At 31.9% G+C, this 17255-nt stretch overlaps 1 protein-coding gene across 1 annotated transcript; it reads left to right on the forward strand.

Annotated features, from left to right (window-relative positions):
- The first annotated feature begins 1583 nt into the window (after positions 1 to 1583).
- Positions 1584 to 8304, forward strand: LOC132755420 (iduronate 2-sulfatase-like). Its single transcript, XM_060746289.1, has 7 exons — positions 1584 to 1681; positions 2184 to 2338; positions 3197 to 3374; positions 3947 to 4035; positions 5241 to 5454; positions 5674 to 5961; positions 6433 to 8304. Exons 1-7 carry the CDS (start codon positions 1618 to 1620, stop codon positions 7224 to 7226), a joined length of 1782 nt encoding a protein of 593 aa, XP_060602272.1. The 5' UTR covers positions 1584 to 1617; the 3' UTR covers positions 7227 to 8304.
- The last annotated feature ends 8951 nt before the right edge of the window (positions 8305 to 17255 follow it).

The following is a 17255-nucleotide window of genomic DNA, read 5'->3' on the forward strand; positions in this document are numbered from 1 at the left end:
ACCAATAAGAATAAAAGGCACTGTTTTACACTGATATGTGTTACCACAGATATATAGAATTAGTTATTTCAATGAATATTACAAAAGTATTTCCAGAATCTGATGGACAGTTAATTTTCTGAACCACAGTTAAAAGATTACTATAGAATGAAATTCCAGAGTTTGTGTCTTGAAATTTAGAAATATAATTATGCAAATGATTTTAATAGTTAATGTTCTATGAATCAATAAAAACTGAACTTGATATGATTACAAAAAACTTGGATGAAAAGATATGCAAAACATTCCATTTTGGGTATTTTCATCCAAATTTTTTTTACACTGAAAGGCAATGAAATATCTGGTGACAATAACAGAACCAAGTGAACAATTTCCAAACGTTTGCTAAGGATGCATTGCAAAGGATTAGCTAACAGTATTTTTTGGAAAAAATACTGTTGTTCATTGGGGAAAATATAAATTGAGACCACATTTATGTACATAATAATATGATTACAATGAAATAGCTATTGAGTGTCACAAGGTTACACTAGTTTACAATATATAACTAAAATGGTCTTGCACTCTTATAAATGAATAAAGATTTGAAACTGTTTCCTAACATAATATGTTGTAGTCATAGTCTTTAAAAGAAATTTGCCACAAGTTGAAATAGCAGAACAAGCACAGTTTGCTTTCTATCCTGTCATAAGAAATGTTTATTGTATTGTTATTTCAAATAAAACTAAACTGGTCATGAGATGCTAGGAAATAATGTGGTCAAAGGGAAGCAAATCAAATTTGAAAACTAATCATTCCTAACAGAGTTGTTGTTCCTTTATTGTTAATATTGCCGGAATACATTTGAACATGAAAAAGCATAACCTAAGGAAGGGACTGTATCAAAATACAGACTGCATAACCCAATTACCAGTAAATCACTAACATCTACAAATGATTTTCATTAATTACAAGTAGACATATTGCGACATGGCCATGTGGTTAATGCCTCAGACCACGGATTTATATTGTAATATAAATCCGTGCTCAGACTACTAATTCTAGGATTGCTGGCTGCATGGATTCATTGCCTTGAGCAGGAAACTTCACACTCATTGCTCAGTACTGGTTGGTACTAACAAATTTGAAATATCCTGGTACTAAGAATGGATTAGAAAGTTTGCCTGTAAAGTCACAGCTTCCTTCCCATAATCAAATTAAAATAAATACTGTATAAATAAAGCAGGCAGAAATAAGATATTTTACTCTTCTAAATTTAAAAGCATATAAAAATATTTGAATTCAAACATTTTTTAACAAAAAATGACAGTTTCACAGAAACTCTATCGATCTATACTCAAAGTCTTGTTTGAAAGACCCTTCAGTAGCCTACAGTAAAATGGATGGATGGTGTTGAACCTTAACAATTCAAACTCTTAATAAAGAATTGAAATAAACATTATGACTTGAAAACTAAGAGCTCACATGGACTGAACATTTTATTCAAAATCACCATCCGATCATAATATTAACGTATATTGCCGTAAATATTGAGGTGATTTTAGAAAATGGCAATGTTTTAGTCAAAACCGGTGGCAAGTTTCAATTCATCGCCTACAGTTAATCCTACAAACAAAAATGAAGTATTTGGTGTTAAATTTACTGATTACTCTGTTACAAGTGTATTGTACATTGACAAACGGTGGGAGAAAATTAATTAAATGAATTTGGTTGACCTGTTAATTACAAAATGTCAATAATTCTTTAATAGCATTGTATATAGAGATCTAATACATTTTTTTAATTTTCAGACTTTTTCATGAAAAAAAAAAAACAAAACAAAAAACTTCCTGTCCATTTAACCATTTATAATATATATGATAATTATTTAACGTTGTTTATCTGATGTTAACATGGAGATTAATACATAGAACACATATTCAAAAGTGTGATTTTTTGTTCAAGCCACAAAGAATAAGCAATTTTAAAAAATAAGGTCCCCAACAGCAATATTAATTTAAACTGTTAAAGTTACAAAACACTTCAGCATGTTCAAAGATTGTGTAACATTTCTATCAATTTCCATTGCTTTATTAAAGCTTCCACAATATAGATCTACAGCTTTGCATTTATTGATTTTAGATTGTTAGAACATTTATTTATATATTTTGACTAAAACAATGCTGTAACTTCACTTTTTATAGGGAACAATGTTCAGTCACAAAAACCAAACATTCTGTTTATTGTTGTGGATGATCTCAGGCCATCACTTGGTTGCTATGGGGATGACTTTATGGTGACGCCTAATATAGACAATCTTGCAAGGCATTCAGTCTCATTTAAAAATGCCTATGTTCAGGTAAGACATTTAAGCCAGTCTGCAATTTTCATGTTATTTTGTTGATTTTAATGCTTCGGATTGAGGGATGACTTTTTCACAGATATATATATACATCAGTCATCACAACAGCAGGTGGTGTGAGGCAGCCAAAAAAAGTTGCCCCCTACTAAACTTCAGTCAAGTTTGAGTGTTGTTATATTTTTCTGGTCCTTCAGGGTCATTAATTTCAGCACATTTAGTATTGAAAATTGAGTATCACTCAAGCTGGTGCTAGGTGGCATAAGGGATGTTGCACTTTTTCTTTATCCATGTACAGACTCAGTCAAACCGAATCTGAAATTTTCATGTAATTTTGCTAAGGTTTATGCTTCTGAGGGATCACTTTTTTCCAGATATTTATGAGAAAAGGGATGTTCTAACATAAATAATGTTGTAACAGAATGTAAACTTCTTTTGTAAGTTTCAGATGTTGGATTAAATTCATCTCAGGAATCCAAAAAGAAATAAAATTTAGAAACTGAAAACATTTATATGTAATAACTGCACTGTATCTACAATATAATTGAGCCGCATCACGACAAAATCAACATAGTGGGTTTGCGACCAGCATGGCTACAGACCAGCCTGCGCCACCGCGCAGAGCCTGCGCCACCGCGCAGTCTGATCAGGATCCATGCTGTTGGCTATCAGTTTCTCTACTTGTAATAGGGTTTGTAAGCAAACAGCATGAATCCTGATCAGACTGCGCAGAAGCACAGGCTGGTCTGGATCCATGCTGGTTGCAAACGCATTACGTTGGTTTTGTCATGACGCGGCTCATATTTATTATCAACACAGTCATATTACTGTAAACTTTTAATTTTGAAATAATTTCAGCAAGCACTGTGTGGACCTAGCAGAGTATCATTTTTAACAAGTCGTCGCCCTGACACAACTAGACTGTATGACTTCTACTCATACTGGAGAGTGGCAGCAGGTAACTTTACAACTCTACCACAACACTTCAAACAGAACGGTTACCATACTGTGTCAGTTGGGAAAGTCTTCCATCCAGGTAAACAGTAGTAAAGCTTTTTTCTTCTCTAACAATTCTATATTTCTCTAACTTCGAGCTCTCCTTACAGTCATACTTTTAATACCTTTATACTCATTTCTTGTTTGCTTGAAGAGTTGTAGAAACATTAATGTCAATTCCCCTCTAAGTCATAATACCACTGGTCCCCCATATATTGTGACTTTTATAATAGATTCAATGTCTAACTGAAATATACTGAACATATTTTATAAAATTTAGTAAACAAGTTTAAAAAAATGAAGCCCAAAATGAAATATTATGAAGGTATAAAATCTATTTCAGCATATTTTGAATTTGTGGTAATTTTCATAAACTACAAGTGCTGTTTGTTATATGTAAATTGTTTCCATTTGGTTACTTCACAATACAATTAAATATTTTCAAAATTTTCATGAAAAGTAGCATCGAACTGGAGGCATGCTGCTTTAACTTAATTTTCATCTTGATAGACCCGAAGTTTTACAAATGCAGTCTTGTTATGCATTTAAACATTAACTGGCAGATTATTGTTTAACATTACTATTTTATCACATGTTTATATATTTATTCAGGTAAGAGCAGTAATTATACAGATGATTATCCATACAGCTGGTCTGTACCAGCCTACCACCCATCTACACAGAAATACAAAATGGCAAAAGTAAGTACAAATCTCTAGAAAGCAAGTACAGAAAGAAGTAAAATGAAGTGTCAAAGCATAGTAATAGATTAAAGGAAATTTGTAAAATTTCCAAAAATTTAACCAGTTAATGTACTTGTAGAGTACAGCTTAAAGTGGCCTTCGGGGTTTTATTTTCTGTTGGAAAAACAATTCTCATTAATATTATCTTGGAAAAGTGCATCATATCACTATCATTGTTAACCCTTCTTCAAAACAGTGTCCATAGAGCTTTTTATAACTAAGGCCCCCACGGTTACACGTTTAAACAGATTTGTTTTGATTTTTATTCGTTAGATCAAATGACCATAAATTATAGCCTTACAAAAATTCTTAATCTTTGCCTGTTATCATAAATTCTATCAATTCTAATTGATTTATTCCAAAGTAAAAAAACAACAACAGAAAATGGGTGTTTACAACACAGCATTACATGCAATAATCACTCGTGAAATAATACATTTTTGGTAAAGTTGATTTTCCTTTGGTCTTTCGAAAGTGCGAAATGGGGATACAATGCAGAAAATGTGTGCTGACTCAATCATGATGAGTCCTGAAAATTATTTATTTGTACATGTATTAAAGATAGAAAGTAAGTCATCATTTGGTGACTCGAATACATAGTATAGTATATTACATAGAAGTACCACCGTTTAAACGGTATTGTTTCGACTCTTAACAGTCGTGTAAACGTTTACAAAAAACTGTAAACATGGGAGCCTTATTTATAACATGTCAGTGATGTTCGTTTCTAAAAATAGAAGATCGGGAAAAAATCATTTGCTTTACTAATTTAAATATAGAAAGCGGACAGGTAGAAGAGGGAAGTGAGGCGTTTCCTTTTTGTTGAATGATGATGTTCTTAATCGTTGGCAAAGTTCATTTTCCACATTTATTCTTTTGATTCTCAAAGTAACTTAATCAATGCCACTTTTACTATTGCAAGAATTACATTTATTATTACAGTCAAAGCTATGATGAAGTCGGTCTTCAAATAAAGTTAATAATTTCATTGTGCAACTATCATTTGAAATACCTTTTTTTGACAGACAAAACAAATCTATTACATTTTCTTTTTCTCCCATTACTGACTTCAGCAAATAGGTTTGTCATTACAATGAAACCTCCCTGTATTTTTGTTTGACTGCCAAAATAAATCTCTGTTGATTTATTTTACTGTAAAATAGGTTTGTCCAGGAAATGATGGTAAACTACACATGAATCTGGTATGTCCGGTAGATGTAGATAAAATGCCAGAACACTCCCTCCCAGATCTACAGAGCACCGAGTATGCCACAGAGTACCTGAGAAATGCCTCGCGTAAACAAGATCAACCTTTCTTTCTGGCAGTAGGCTTCCATAAACCTCATATTCCTCTGAAATACCCAAAACAATACCTTAGTATGTATAGAAATATATTTATTCTAAATATCTTTATTTGTAAAAGTTAGCAGCAGACTTAACAGATAGATAAAAGAATATTTTTCCTGCTTAATTTTTGACTTTGGTACACATATTACTACTTACTATGAAAGTTAATCGAACATGTGTGCATTTCAAATGTTTTGCTTATTGGTAAAATTCTGTTTTTGAATTGGAAGTTAAATTTTTATATTACAGAGTTATACCCCTTGAATAAAGTACCTAAGGTAGCAGACCCTGTGTACCCTGAAAAGCTCCCTCCTGTGGCCTGGAATCCGTGGACAGACCTACGAGAACGCGAGGATATACAACGTCTGAATCTCAGTTTCCCGTACGGTCCGATGCCGGAGAACTTTAGTCAGTTAATCCGGCAGAGTTATTTTGCGGCAACATCGTACATGGATGATCAAGTTGGTCGTCTGCTGTCTACACTAGAAACTGAGGGATTTGCCAACAATACTATCATAGTGTTTGTTGGTGATCATGGTATATTTGTATATACATGTACTGTTAGTTTGAACAAAAAATGTAAAAAGTTATAAAAGACAAAAGTAATGGACTTGTAAAATCATTGCAATAAAAAAAGGTTAAAATGATACTGTCACAATATTTATGTTTACTAGTTAGTCATGATTATATTTTCAACTTTCAATTAATAATACTGATAACATAGGCTATTTTTATGTAAATCACCATTAGTTACTTAGTTACAATTGTGTACCATTGAATCTTATTTGCTATCAGTTTCTGTAAAACACAGGGCTGTCACCAGGACATTATTACAAAATTTTATAGAATGAAAAGATGGAGTAAATATATTCTTACCAGTGATAAACTTTTCTTTGTGATGTTTTATATTGAATACTTAATTACATTTGAAGATTTCATAAATAGTCAGCTTGTTTCCATGGTTATAAAATTTTAAAGAAATTAACAAAATATTCATTTTTGTTCCAGGTTGGTCACTAGGTGAACATCAGGAATGGTCTAAATATAGTAACTTTGAAGTGTCTACCAGGGTACCACTAATGTTTTATATTCCTGGAGTTACAGCTCCTACACAACACAGATTATTCCCTCACATCAATCTTCTAAGTGAACCGGATCAAACTATAAAAAGCCAGCCAGAATATATTAACTTCAAGAAATGGTCCAATTTAAATAATACAGCAGCTGTAAAATCTAAGGAATCACAGGCTCTGACAGAGCTGGTGGATATATTTCCTACACTTGCAGAACTAGCTGGTGTTCGAGTACCAGAGAGATGTCCAAAAAATTCAGCAGACGTCATTTTGTGTACTGAAGGAGCAAGTCTTGTGCCATTAATTTTCAATGTATCAAAGATAGAGGATGAAAAATCACAGAAATGGTATAAACATGATAAAAGTAATTTACAACAGTATAAAAGTAAGAATTTGAAGACATTTAGTTCCAGATTATCAGGCAAACAAGCTGTTTTTAGTCAGTATCCAAGGCCTTCTGATCTGCCGTTAGAAAACAGTGATAAACCAAAGTTGCGGGATATTAAAATAATGGGTTACTCTATGAGAACTAAGGAATACAGGTATACAGAATGGGTCTCATTTAATCACAAAACTTTTAAAATGGACTGGACACAAGTACATGCTAGGGAACTATATTCTCACATGAATGATTCTTTGGAAGATAGTAATTTAGCTGGAATAAAACAGTATCAGTCTATTGTTGATCAGCTGTCCAAACAGTTACACGCAGGGTGGAGGAATGCTTGATAAATATGTTTCTTTAAAAAGAATTTAAATGCTCCTTGCCACTTTTCAGTCTTGAAAGTGGTTATTGTGTTCAGTAAACATTGACACAGGCTGTATTCAAAATCCGGATTTTTGTCAAGAATGTAATTGATCGAGCCATATATATGAATATATATAATTATGTTAAATATATAAGGTCAATTAGACCTAAGAAATGGCATTGGCTGCTGTGGTGTATTGGTTAGCATACTGGACCGGCAGTCCAGAGACCTGTGGTTCGATTCCCGTCTGCTGTGTGCCGATCATGCTGGACAGCAAACTTCATTCAAAGTGATATTTCATCACTAACTGCTCACTGTCTGTTGACCAGACTCTAAACTAAACCCATAAATGTGCCATACCTGTATTTAACATTTTACATTTGTCAACTTAATAACATTGTTTATGTGTCCTTGTGTGTGAAGCTGAGGTCTATTCACTATTTACATTTTATGTTTGCCAATTTGCTTTAAGTTTGTAACACCCTAAGGTTAGCCAAAACCATCCACTTGTTTTGGCACCGTATGACCTCATTTGTGTTGGTTTGCTGTAAAACCAAACAAAACAAAAAGCAAAGTTTGCCAATGAATTACCAGTGACTACTTAATACAAAATTGTTCATTTGAGGATTCAAAACATGTTTGTTTTAGAACTAATCAAGAGGAATCTTTTAAGGTTATACAAAACAAATAAACGAGGACATTCTGCTAATATCCTTTTACTAGTTTTAAGCTTTATAAAGTCGTGACAAGTTCAAGTTTGGGATGGATGGATGAAACATCCCATTTTCAAAGAACTAAAATCTGTTTTGGACACAAATGAACAGTTTATGTTCAATGTGAAAACATTAAACTAGTGTATGTAATGCATTGTGTTTTTCAAAATATTATATAATCAAGACGTGAAGTTGTTGAAATTTTAATGTTGTAGATTAAGATACAATCAAAATTAAGTTCACATATTGAATTTTAAACATACTGTGATAGTATACTATGATAAAACTATATTTTGTATTATTTGTAAATTGATAGAATTATATTAAAGCACTTTTATACAATAATATTTTCTTTATTACATTAATGATATAAATCAGTGAAATATTTTGATAATTTTACAGTGAAACAATCAAAATATGATATCAATGTATGCTCATATTAATTTGATAAGCTCATATTAATTTGATAAGCCACTTTTAGGGGCTGCTAAAGCTAAAAATAGAAAAAAATGTTGGACTGAAATAATTGATGGATGATCACCAAATTTTGTCTGTAGTATTCTTAGATGGTCTTTTATCAAGTTTGCTCATATTAATTTGATTGGCCCCTTTAAGGAGCTGCTAAAGCTAAAAATAGAAAAAACCTTTAAACATCTTTTCCTACTGAAATAATTGATGGATGATCACCAAGTATATGTGAGTGTTCATCTGTTCATCTACAGAAATTAGAAACTTCGACGGGAGCGATAACGACAGGAGAATGTTTCTAATTTCTGTAGAACAGCTACAGATGAATACTAACATATTTAGTGTCCAACTTAATTTGGCCTCCTTAATATTCACTTTATTACGTCACTACCAGTCAGCTTTATTTAACAATTACCTGAACATCTTTTCCTACTGAAATAATAGATGATCACCAAACTTTGTCTGTAGCATTCTTATCAGTATCTTTTTTGCAAAGACATGGATTTAAATCTGAACTGCAAAGTAGATCTATATCCTTTATCGATAAAAGCAAAATGTAGGTTGACCTTTTGACGTCATTTTTACTTAATTAATATTCAAAATCAGCCCACGAATGCGCATGTGCAAATTTATGCAAAAGACTATTTTTACAAACATGGTTCTACATGAAGCACTATGAAAAATAGAAGACGACTATGAACGGTATTTGATATAGTATCAACTTTTGTTCTTCTGTGAAAAATAATGCACAGGATTTTTAAAAATTACAGCGTTTTCATTGGATGACAAATAAAGATGGACACTAAACCTTGTCTGTAGCATTCTTAGGTAGTCTTTTATCAAGTTTGCTCATATTAATTTGATTGGCCCTGTTTAAGCTAAAGCTTAAATGCCCCAGGTCATGGCATTTCTTCAAATTATAGTTTAAAGTCAAGATATTCAAAATATTGACAATGTATAATTTCCAACACTGAAAAGCAGTTGTTTCTGGTGAGCGACTTAGGGCCATCAAGGCCCTCTTGTTTCATTTTTTCACTTTTCAATATAAACATAGAGATGGCATGAACAGGAGCAATAGATGTTGTGCAGCAAAAATAAACTTTAAAAATCTTTAATAAACATGAACTAAATCGAAAATGTGTTTGTTTTGCTTGTGATATGACACTATATTTCACTTTTATGAATACAAGCCATAACATTCTTGATTCTCACTCCTTGAAAAAGTCATGAAAATATTGCATCTGGTATTCACTTTGTGAAATATATTTTGATGTGCGCATGCAAAACGAATATGAGTATCCTCTATGAAAAAAAAACAAAAACAAAAAAATGACTTAAAAGAAAAAGAATGCATAATACAGCTGTATTATATTCTCAGGCAAAATAATGTAATTTATTTTTACTAGTGGGTATTTTGGCCCAATATAATTGCAAAACTTAATCTTTAATTGTTACATAAGTACTTTAATGTGAAAAACACATTTTGTGAAAAATCATTTATAGGAACATAATTTTATAAAGATGATGTATTCTAAATTGTATTGAGAGCTTAACTTTTGACTAAACCTTTAATAGAGAGAAACCTACTGACTTTTTTTTTAAATTAGATTTTTAGCTTGACTATACGAAGTATATGGAGAGCTGTCCTACTAGTTCTGGGGTCGGCGTCGAGATTTCAGATTAAAGTTTTGGTGCAGTAAAATATTTTTCGCTATAACTTTTTCATTTCTTAAGGTATCAACTTCAAATATATGTTCCTTATCATCAATCACATCTCCTGTGACAAGGTTCATAACTCTAGCACCAATATTATCAGATTTATCTTCTCTTGAACTTAGAATTTTCCTCAAAAAATACCATTTTTTACTGTGACTTCTTTATTTCTTCAATTCAAATATATGTGCCTTATCAACTACATCTTATGTAACAAGGTTTATAACTCTAACACCAATATTTTCAGATTTATTTCCCCTTGAATTTTCTTACTGTTACTTCTTTATTTCTTAACGGATCAACTTCATACTCAAATATACTTTCTTTATCATCAACCACATCTTATTTGACAAGGACCATAACTCTAGCACCAACATTTTCAGATTTATCCCCCCTTGAACTTACAATTTTCCTCAAAAAATATTATCTTTTACTGTAACTTATTTTTATTTTTTAAGAGTTCAACTTCATACTTCAAATATATTATGTTCCATGTTATGTGACAAGGTTCATAACTCTTATACCAATATTGCAAGATTTATCTCCCCATTAACTTAAATGTTTTTACTTGAAAAATGTTATTTTTTACTCTAACTTCTTTACTTTTACTTTTAAAGGTATCTACCTGGAACTTCAAATACTTATTCCTTATCATCAACCGGATCTTATGTGACAAGGTTCATGATTCTTGAAGCAATATTTTCAGATTTATCTCCCTATGAACTTAATTTTTTTTAAGAAATAATATAACTTCTTTATTTTTTAAGGTATCTACTTCAAACTTAGAATATATATTTCTCATCATTACACACGTGTGTGACAAGGTCCGTAACCCAATGTGACTATTTCCAGAATTTTTTCCCCCTTGAACTTGGAATTTATGTTTACAACTATAATTCTTGTCATAAGAAGAAATATATTTATATCATAATTTTTTTTCTTTCATAGTTTTGTCTTTCTTACTGTGTCTAGTATTTAATCAGTCGAGCTTCTCTGTCTCCTGTGACAGCTCTTGTTGCTATTCTTATCATTTTACTTTTTTTTTTATTTTAAATTTAAAATTGTTTCAAGTTTTCAAGAAAACAAATCCTGAAGATTGTAAAAACAACTATTTTTAGCTAGACTTCCCATAAAATTGTCAGACATTAAAATTCACACGAGAGCTAGTATTACATTGGAGGACAGTTATAATCTGTGACAAGAAAAATAAACACATCAACATGCATCCCTGTTTTTATAAGAATGGTATAAACTATACATAAGAAAATAATTCCGGAAGCATACTGTGATATACCTGTATGTGATATCACCACATGCATATACTGAACAGGTATAAGAGAGTGTCTGGAGTATATAAATAGCTGCATAGCATGAACAGTACATTTACTATTAAAGGGAGATAATTGAAATTTTGTAAAGAGTTTAAAACTTTTTTTAAGTGTTCTTTTTACCTCACTTCACTATTCCGAATGTTAACATTTGAAAGGCAAAGGCTCAATTATGTTAAATTAATAACGGTTCTTTAACTGTTTTATTTAAAACAGTGTTTTTTCTCGTATTGAAATTCATAACACATTCAGTATTTAGTGCAAAAAATATACTGTATAAATTGATGCTGATATTAGGTTTTGAGAAGGAAGTCCGCCGCCATTGAGTATATAGCTCCATGGGTTGTCTTAGTGTAATGGTAGCACCTAAATACACAACCCAGGCTGGGTACAAAGTTTAAACAACCGGTTTATTTGTACCCAGCCCCAGAATGGCTGTGTTAGTTTAGGTGCATGTACTGAGACAAGTTACGGCTAAGTTCTAACGGGAACAAAGCTAGGTAGCTGCAGTAGCCAGTATATGGTACTTATGAAATCTCAATGGTATCCCTTGACTTCCCATTTTCAAAAAAAGTATTTTATACAAAGTTCCTATCTAGATAACATGAAATAATTTGCCTGTCTTGTAATACATGTACAAGATAAATATATTTCAAATGAGGAATTATGATTAAAGTCAAAATTATTGAAACAGTATTATGAGTAAGTACTATGTTGTATTACCAGTTAAAAAACAAGAGGGCCCAGGATCGCTCACCTGAGAAATAGGTCACAAGGTCAAAGTGGAGCCCCTTTTCACCCTAGAAGCACAATTTGATAACAAAGGACTGCTTAATCTGAACAATTTTTGTACACTGTCACAAAGGAAATTTTTGTGTAAAATTATTTCAAAATTGAACCAGTGGCTTAGATGTTGTTTTCAAATTTAAGCTCTGGCAGCCATTTTTTAAAAAGTTTAGCATGTCATTAAGTGAGAGGTAAGCTAATAAGAAGATGACAAAAAAAGAGAAGGAAAACAAACATTTGACCTGGCTGGGGATTTAACTGTGAACCTCCATCCCCCCCCCCCCCCGAGTTGGAGCCAATTTTGACCCTAGGGGTTTTATTTCAACAAACATGGTAGATATAAACTAAAACATGTTTCATGCAAAATATCTAAGCTCTTTTGGATTTTCACAAGAAGATTTTTTAATTTTTCTATAAGGAAAATCAATGACCCCTGGGGCCGGGGCAATTTTGAACCTAGGACATTTATTTTAACCATGGTAGACATCCACTAGAAGATGTTTAATGCCAAATATCTAATCTCGGTGCTTTTTGGATTGTCATACGATTTTTTTAAGTTTTTACTGTATACATATGAGGAAAATCAATGACCCCCTGGGGTTGGGTCAATTTTGACCCTAGGAGTTTTATTTGAACAAACTTGGTAGAAACCCACAAGAAGAAGTTACATGCCAAATATCTTAGCTCTACATCTTTTGGATTTTCACAAGGTTTTTTTTTTTAATTTTTACCACTAGTATATACATACACATGTATAAGTGAAATCAATGACCCCTGGGATGGGGCCAATTTTGACCCTAGGGCTTTTATTTGAACAAACTTAGTAGACATCCGCTAGAAGATGTTTCATGCCAAATATCTAAGCTCTAGCTCTTTACAAGAAGATTTTATAAGATATTTTGTAAAAAAAAAATATTTCGGTTGCCAATGCAACCAGTGTTCTCATTGAATTTAATTCTTTGAACAACTTTGGTTGAGCTTCATGCAAGGTACATCCCTGCAAAGTTTCAACAAATTTGGCCTAGTGGTTAAGGATGAGAAGTTGTTTAAAGAAATTGTTGATGCACGAGCACACAGACAGACGATGGACAATCACAAAAGCTCACCTTGAGGACATTGTCCTTGGGTGAATGTCCTCAGGTGAGCTAAAAAAAAACAACAACAAAAAATAGCCATTTAAACAAATGACCAGAATGTCATTAAACTTCATTTCTGGCTTTCAGGAATGTGTCTGTTAACTTTTGTCACAAGTTTGTAACACTTATTTGCTTCACTGGGTTTTTTTATAGACCAACTCATAGATTCATTAAGCAAATTCAAATTGCATTGAACTCAACTCACTGTACTTCAAACATATTAATTTGGAAAATGTTCATCCAATATCTATGAGGATTATTTAATACAAGAAACTTACCTGTTGGTATTTTCAACAATTAAGTAATGTTTAATGATGCAGTAATCTTTTGATTGATTTATAAGAATGATTTTCATTACAATTAATTTCTGAGGAGCAAGACCTTTAACAGATATTTTGACCAGTTCAAGTCAGAAGAGTGCCTTCTGACAGCTGATGATGTAGCTGAAGGATGTAACTGAAGGATGTAGCTGAAGGATGTAGCTGAAGGATGTAACTAAAGGATGTAACTAAAGGATGTAACTGAAGGACATTTTACTCCACTTTCACCTCTGCACTGATTCTTTTGCTTTTTGTCAAGATGAACTTGGCATGTGCATGAGAGGAAATTATTCAGCAAGCTAATGAAGGTTAGGGGGTTCTACTAGAGTACCTGCTCAGCCCTGAAATTAATGCATGGATTGGCTGCCACTGTCTTCCTCAACCAATTAAGCTGGAAAGTTGCCAAATGACTTTTACATTATTAGTGGTACTTAAAAAAGAAACAAATAAAACTACAGGCAGGTATTATCTGATGAGTAAAGATTAATGTAAAGACCCAACAAAAAATTTGCCCCCCCCCCCCCGCAATATAATATTTACAAAACTTTATAGAACTAATATCATCTTTATACTATTTCCAATTAATTTAATGTTCTCTTATGTTAACAGTATCAATTTGACAAACATGCCCATAACTGTAAAGATTATATTATAGAAAATTTGATATGACTTGTAATGTACAGTTCAAGAACATAAATTTCAATGTAAACTTATACATCCCCTGGTCCACCTCCAAACTTCAGTTGCCATACAATTCACATCATACACGGGTAGATATCAAATTTGTGCTTTCATGTATCAACTGACAAAAAGTGTATTGTTCTTGCCACTGATTTAATGTCTTAAAAAAAAAAATTATTTTTTTTAAATAAAATAATGATGCAATGATTAAAACTAGCAAGAATATTCAGTTATAAATGTATGTTCAATGAAAAGTGTGTAAATCTTTTAAAGATGTGAAATTTTCTAGCACAATATTAGCAGGCAATTTCATAAGACAACTAAAACTGTATAAGCCAGATTCTATTATGTCGTCGTACATTATCAAAATCACACCTAATATCAACTAAATAGATGTAAACCGGAACTCGGCAAATGTTGTTTTTTCAAAGCTAATCCCCCAGTATAACTTTTACCGTTATAGCTTTTAGGTGCACTACTGGTCACAATAGATTAGCCAACCTCTTATACTTATTTTCGAAGCTGTAACAGTAAAAGTTAGTACTCTCGGATCAGCTTGGAAAATCTCAAATATTCTTAATTCCAGAGTATGTCTATTAAAATAGTTTTAATTCTGCCATTGTTATAATGCATCAATGTCCACTATCCCTCAGTGTACACTATCTTCAGCACAAACTTCTATCTTCATATCACCACTGTGTCTCAGATCAAAAAATATTGTGCTGTGCTGAAAATCTAAGACTTTTGAAATTTCAAATTTATTAATAAATTGGTGTTTTTTTTTATCCTGTATGTAGAACATGGCAACAAAATTATTATTATATTAACTTTGTTCATTTATAATTAAATGCTAATTTCATAAAAAAAAATACATTAACAAATTTTGTTCAGTTATGTTTTGTTATGTTATGTAACCTGGCATCTCCAACTTAGTCAATAATCTTGAAGTCAAGTCCCCGGTATTCCCCAGGAGTGGGGGAGGCAGGGGTTACATTTACCTAAACTAAGTTTATTACTTGAAAAAAAAGGAAGAAAAACTAATAAATTTCATATTACTACAGCTTTGATATTTTCTGCTAATTGTTTCAATATATCAATCACGTTCTTCAACAAAACAAACTATAATAGTGCACTTAGCTTCACAACATGATAGTTCATGTAAATGTCAACAAGATACACGATAATATATTAACCTTTACTTGATAATTTTTGTAAGATATAACTAGCAGTTAAGGATGGAAATATTAATTCAAAGATCTGAGCAAACAATGAAAGATCTGCACATCAGCATGGACATACAAGCTGTCCCCAACTCTGTTCTAGTAGCACAGGTATGATTGTAATCATTGCGGCTAGCATTGAGAGAGAACATTTACCATTGTTTACTACCAAGTAAATCAGTGAATGACAAAAAACTTCAGTATTCAATAAACACAAGTTCATCAAGGTATATCTAACATTGTAATCGAGTTGTGGGCTTCCATAATATACAATATGTGAGCTAATGGAAGATCAGTGTTTGTATTTAAGTGCCAAAATTCATTAAAAGGACTCCACTGAGGTTTTTTCACATGATGGGAATGAAAACAGCTTTTTTGAGATAAATTTTACATTTTATACAAGTCTAAACCAATTATAATACTGTTTTTTTAAAGCTCACTGGATGAAATAAAATTTCATCTTACACACAAACAAACAAATATCTTCTATATATTATGCGCAAAATTTCAGATCAATCACTAACACCATTCCAGAAAAATATTCTGTTTGTGAAAAATGACCCAAAATTGAAATGCTTTGCAATTTTTTTTGCTCAAATTGGGCTAACAATAGCACAAAAACACAATATCTAATTTATTTCAGTATATATTTCTTGATTATCTTTCATGTATCTTTGGGGGGGTCCGTAGCCGAGTGGTTAAGGTTGTCGACTTCAAACTACTTGCCCCTCACGGCTGTGGGTTCGAATCCCAACAGGGACTTTGGATTCTTTCATGTGAGGAAGCTATCCAGCTAGCTTACGGAACGTCGGTGGTTCTACTCAGGTGCCTGTTCGTGCCTGAAATAATGCACAGTAGGGCATCCGAGGTCTTCCTCCACCAGTAAAGTAAAATTTAAACTTTTTTTTTAGACTTTTGTGACCTCAGTGGAATTCCTTTAAATATTCATAAGCAATTTGTCTTCCTCCACCAATTATAGCAGTTGAAACACCATAATTATGACCCTTACATTGTTAAAGCAAGTCCCATCACCTCTTAAAGGAAATATGGAAACAAATACTAACACATCAGTAGATATTCATTATAAAATATTTTAATATAATTAAGTTTCTTGTCAAAAACATTGAGAAGGACTGAATTTTCATATCATCTCCATATCATAGACAGAATACCACATAAAAAAAATAACAATAAGAAAACGTAGTTCTATTTTTGAACTTAATATTATATAATGATATTATGTAACATAATTATGATATTATGTAAACGAAAGAGTTACATCTTGAAGGATGTTTATGTAGTATAACAGTGGAAACAAAATTGGAAAACAATTAGTAAGCACCTATATGTCAATAACAAAATTCATCAAATTGAAAATAATGAACGAGTATTAACAAGAAATGAGATCAATGATATCAGCAAAAGCTCTCAAAAAATGGCATTTGCTATACACATATAGAATTGCCGATTAAGCAAATACATATAACAATATAGTATCTTAGAAAATGTTTTGTTTGTTAACACATCTACACTGCTTGAACATTGTTGACACAGCCAGGAACATAGTACATTTAAATGTTAACTAACAACCAAGAATTTTTGTTTCGTATTATTTTTTTTTAACAATTAAACTCTAATTAAAGT

Source organism: Ruditapes philippinarum, unplaced genomic scaffold (genome assembly GCF_026571515.1).
Source record: "Ruditapes philippinarum isolate M1 unplaced genomic scaffold, ASM2657151v2 ctg7565_1_1_1_1, whole genome shotgun sequence".
In the NCBI taxonomy this organism is placed as follows: domain Eukaryota; kingdom Metazoa; phylum Mollusca; class Bivalvia; order Venerida; family Veneridae; genus Ruditapes; species Ruditapes philippinarum.